The sequence below is a fragment of the Macrobrachium nipponense genome, chromosome 26, assembly GCF_015104395.2.
Source record: "Macrobrachium nipponense isolate FS-2020 chromosome 26, ASM1510439v2, whole genome shotgun sequence".
Lineage (NCBI taxonomy): Eukaryota > Metazoa > Arthropoda > Malacostraca > Decapoda > Palaemonidae > Macrobrachium > Macrobrachium nipponense.
The window spans coordinates 10666328-10671069 of NC_087215.1; the positions used below are offsets into that span (position 1 = coordinate 10666328).

A 4742-nucleotide genomic window follows, 5' to 3' on the forward strand; every position below is an offset into this window, starting at 1 on the left:
TTTTGGAGATTAGTGTATGAATAGTTTTGATGTTTATGTATATAAGTTTGCTTTAAATTTTGAAGGAAAAAAAAGCTGGAGGAAATAATCAGAGAAAATGTTTTGTTAAGAGTTTTATTAATTCCTGAAGGGAAAAGGAAGATGGAGGGATTGTAGAAAGGTTGAGGAAAATGAGTGGATTTCTGGAGTGGCAGAAAAAGGAGCAGTTAGAATTGAAAGAAGATTGGTGGAGTGCAGGAGAGGAGCAAAGGATTCAGTGAAGATTCGTGGATGCCAAAAGAAGGAAGAAAGGATTGAGAGAAGCGTGAGGAGATTTGCAAGCATTCATGGCATATTCTGGTCTAAGACTAAGCAAAGGGTAAGTGTCTGCAGGGACGGCGAACCGCCCGAGGGGCGCGGGCCAGGAGGCCTGCCGAGGGTCCCCGGGGGGTAGGCGGGCCAGGAGGCCCGCCGAGGTCCCGGGGGCATGCAGGCCAGGAGGCCTGCCGAGGTCCCCGCCCGGCGGGCGGGCCAGGAGCCCTGCCGAGGTCCCCGGGGAGGGGGGCGGGCGGGCCAGGAGCCCTGCCGAGGTCCCCGGGGGGCGGGCAGGCCCGGAGGCACGCCGAGGTCCCCGGGGGGTGGGGGGCCCGAGCACGCCGAGGTCCCCTGGGGGGCGGGCGGCCGGAGGCACGCCTAGGTCCCAGTGGGGGGCGGGCGGGCCCGGAGGCACGCTGAGGTCCCCGGGGGGCGGGCGGGCCCGGGAGCCACGCCGAGGTCCCCGCAGGGCGGGACCGGAGGCACGCTAGGTCCCAGGGGGGCTGCGGCCCGGAGGCACGCCGAGGTCCCCGGGGGGCGGGCGGGCCCGGAGGCACGCCGAGGTCCCCGGGGGGCAGGCGGCCCGGAGGCACTCCGAGGTCCCCGGCGGGCGGGCCCGGAGGCACGCCGAGGTCCCCGGGGGGCGGGGGGCGGGCCCGGAGGCACGCGATGGTCCCCAGGGGCGGGCGGGCCCGGAGGCACGCGAGGTCCCCGGGGGGCGGGCAGGCCCGGAGGCATGCCGAGGTCCCCTGCGGGCGGGCCCGGAGGCACGCCGAGGTCCCCGGGGGGCGGGCGGGCCCGGAGGCCCGCCGAGGTCACCTGGGGGCGGGCGGGCCAGTTGGCCCGCTGAGGTCCCCTGGGGGCGGGCGGGCCCGAAGGCACGCCGAGGTCCCCGGGGCGGGCGGGCCCATAGGCCCGCCTAGGTCACCTGGGGGCGGGCGGGCCAGTTGGCCCGCCGAGGTCCCCTGGGGTGGGCGGGCCAGTCGGCCCGCCGAGGTCCCCACGGGGTGGGCGGGCCACTGGGCCCGCCAAGGTCCCCGGGGGGGGGGGAGGGGGCGGGCGGGCCAGTCGGCCCGCCGAGGTCCCCGGGGCGTGTGGGCCAGTCGCCCGCTGAGGTCTCCGGGGGGGGCGGGCGGGCCAATGGCCCGCCGAGGTCCCCGGGGCAAGGGGCAAGGGCTGCTGGGCCCGCCGAGGTCCCCGAGGGGCGGGCGGGCCAGTCGGCCCGCCAAGGTCCCCCGGGGCGGGCGGGCCAGTCAGCCCGACGAGGGTCCCCGGGGCGGGGCGGGCGGCGGGCCACTGGGCCCGCCGAGGTCCCCGGGGCAGGGCGGGGCGGGCCACTGGGCCTGCTGATGAGGTCCCCGGGGCGGTGGCGGGCCAGTCGGCCCGCCGAGTTCCCCAGGGTGGGCGGCCAGTGGGCCGCCGAGGTCCCCGTGGCGGGCCAGTGGGCCCGCCAAGGTCCCCAGTACGGGCGGGCCACTGGGCCCGCCAAGCCGGTCCCCGGGGCGGGGGGGCCCCCAAGTCGGCCCGCCGAGGTATCCGGGGCGGGCGGGCCAGTCGGGCCTGCCGAGGTCCCGGGGCAGGCATGCCAGTCGGCCCGCCGAGGTCTCCGGGGCGGGCGGGGCAGCTGCGCCCGCCGAGGTCTCCGGGGCGGGCCGGGCCAGTCAGCCCGCCGAGGTTCGAGGGCGGGCGGGCCCGACACCGAGGTCCCCGAGGGTCGTCGGGCGGGCCACAAGGCCCGCCGAGGTCCCCAGGGCGGGCGGGCCAGTCTGCCCGCCGAGGTCCCCGGGACGGGCGGGCCAGTCGGCCCGCCGAGGTTCCCGAGGGCGGGCGGGGCCCGCCCGAGGTCTCCGGGCGGGCGGGCCAGTCAGCCCGCCGAGGTTCCCGAGGGCGGGCGGGCCCGGAGGCACACCGAGGTCCCCGGGGCGGGCGGGCCACTAGGCCCGCCGAGGGTCCCCAGGGCGGGCGGGCCAGTCTGCCGCCGAGGTCCCCGGGACGGGCGTGCCAGTCGGCCCGCCGAGGTCCCCCTGGGGCGGGCGGGCCAGTCGGCCCGCCGAGGTCCCCGGGGTGGCGGCCAGTCGGCCCGCCCAGGTCCCAGGGCGGGCGGGCCAGTCGGCCCGCCGAGGTCCCCGGGGCGTGTGGGCCAGTCGGCCCGCTGAGGTCTCCGGGGCGGGTGGGCCAATGGGCCCGCCGAGGTCCCCGGGGCAAGCGGCTGCTGGCCCCGCCGAGGTCCACGGGGCGGGCGGGCCAGTCGGCCCGCCGAGGTGCCCGCCGAGGTCCCCGGGAGGGACGGGCGGCCACTGGGCCCGCCAAGGTCCCCAGGGCGGGCCGGCCAGTCAGCCTGCCAAGGTCCCCGGGCGGGCGGGCCAGTCGGCCCTCCGAGGTCCCCGGGGCGGGCGGGCCAGTCCGGCCCGCCGAGGTCCTCGGGGCGGGCAGGGGCAGCGGGCCAGTCGGCCCGCTGAGGTCTCCGGGCGGGAGGGCCAGTCAGCCCGCCGAGGTGCCCAGCCAGGTACCCCGAGACATGGGCGGGCGGGCCACTGGGCCCGCCAAGGTCCCCAGGGCGGGCCGGCCAGTCAGCCTGCCAAGGTCCCCGGGGCGGGGCCTGCCGAGGTCCCCGGGTCGGGCGGGCGGGCCAGTCGGCCCTCCGAGGTCCCCGGGGCGGGCGGGCGGGCCAGTCGGCCCGCAGAGGTCTCCGGGGTAGGCTGGGCGGGCGGGGGCCAGTCGGCCCACGAGGTCTCCGGGCGGGCGGGCAGGCGGGCGGGGCAGGCGGGCCAGTCGGCCCGCTGAGGTCTCCGGGGCGGGCGGGCCAGTCAGCCCGCCGAGGTTTCCCGGGGGCGGGCGGGGCCCGGAGGCACACCGAGGTCCCCGGGGCGGGCGGGCCACTAGGCCCGCCGAGGTCCCCGGGGCGGGCGGGCCAGTCTGCCCGCCGAGGTCCCCGGGACGGGCGGGCCAGTCGGCCCGCCGAGGTCCCCGGGGCGGGGGGCGGGCCAGTCGGCCCGCCGAGGTCCCCGGGGCGGCGGGCCAGTCGGCCGGCCGAGGTCCCCGGGGCGTGTGGGCCAGTCGGCCCGCTGAGGTCTCCGGGGCGGGCGGGCCAATGGGCCCGCCGAGGTCGCCCGGGGCAAGCGGGCTGCTGGGCCCGCCGAGGTCCCCGGGGCGGGCGGGCCAGTCGGCCCGCCGAGGTGCCCGCCGAGGTCCCCACCCCGGGACGGGCGGGCCACTGGGCCCGCCAAGGTCCCCAGGGCGGGCCGGCCAGTCAGCCTGCCAAGGTCCCCGGGGCGGGGCGCCGAGGTGCCCCGGGGCGGCGGGCCAGTCGGCCCTCCGAGGTCCCCGGGGCGGGCGGGCCAGTCCTGCCCGCCGAGGTCTCCGGGACGGGCGGGCCACTGGGCCCGCCAAGGTCCCCGGGGCGGCGGGCCAGTCAGCCCGCCCAAAGTCCCCGCCCCGGGGCGGGGCTAGCGGCCACTGGGCCCGCCGAGGTCCCCGGGGCGGGGCGGGCGGGCCGGTCGGCCCGCCGTGGTCCCCGGGCGGGCGGGCCACTGGGCCCGCCGAGGTCCCCGGGGCGGGCGGGGGCCAGTCGCCCCGCTGAGGTCTCCGGGGTGGCGGTCCAATTGGGAGGTAAAGTGAATTTAGATATTAAAGGACATTTGTAGCTTGAATTGATATATAAATGGATCACGGTTCGATGTGATAATTATTCATAACAAAAGGCTACGTGCTGTCAAACGCTCGAATTGGCCAACATGGTAGACGGGTTTCATATCGATTCTAATTACGAAAGCGCCCAGATCGAGGGTGATTTTGTAAGGTCAGAATCGATATGAAGTTATAGCGTCTCTGTTGGCTGATTGGATAGCGTCACTGACTGTCCTGATTTCGTCCCCGTCCACTTGGACATGGACGTCACCCTCGGACGGTGTCGAAAACAAATGGACGGTGAAATTATTATCAATTATTCCCCTTCGGTACATATTATGATATCATTTGGGAGGTAAAGTGAATTTAGACATTAAAGGACATTGTAGCGAATGATATATATGGATCACGTTCGATGTGAATTATTCATATATATATATATATATATAGATATATAATATATATTATATATATATATATATATATATATATATATAACTGACACTTACGTAAATGACCTAGAACTCTTGACACCTACATAACGACCTTGAAAGCTGACACCTACAAAAATGACCTTCCATTTGAGTTATGTGAATGACGATCCAGTTTGAGAGCTAAACTAGAAATATTCTCCATACTGACCACTATTAAAAAAAAGGGAAAAAAGCCTCTTGTTCTGATATACAAAAATTATTTTCTGTTCTTCCAGTACATGAATAGATACCAAAACCTGACCAACCACATACATGTGACCATCGTTCTTACAGATGCCGGCGTCTTCCTCTGTGGGACGACTACCTAGATATCCTAGCATTTTGACA

General features: G+C 71.6%; 1 protein-coding gene across 1 annotated transcript in view; it reads right to left on the bottom strand.

Moving 5' to 3' along the window:
- Positions 1 to 347: 347 nt before the first annotated feature.
- Positions 348 to 4742, bottom strand: part of LOC135199944 (basic proline-rich protein-like) — an 8056-nt gene continuing 3661 nt past the window's right edge. Inside the window, exons 3-7 of the mRNA XM_064228063.1 lie at positions 4487 to 4565; positions 3276 to 3877; positions 2293 to 3210; positions 1352 to 2139; positions 348 to 1043 (exon numbers count right to left, since the gene is read on the bottom strand). Of these exons, the coding sequence (XP_064084133.1) occupies positions 348 to 1043; positions 1352 to 2139; positions 2293 to 3210; positions 3276 to 3877; positions 4487 to 4565 (3083 nt within the window). The remainder of the gene's footprint in view (positions 1044 to 1351; positions 2140 to 2292; positions 3211 to 3275; positions 3878 to 4486; positions 4566 to 4742) is intronic.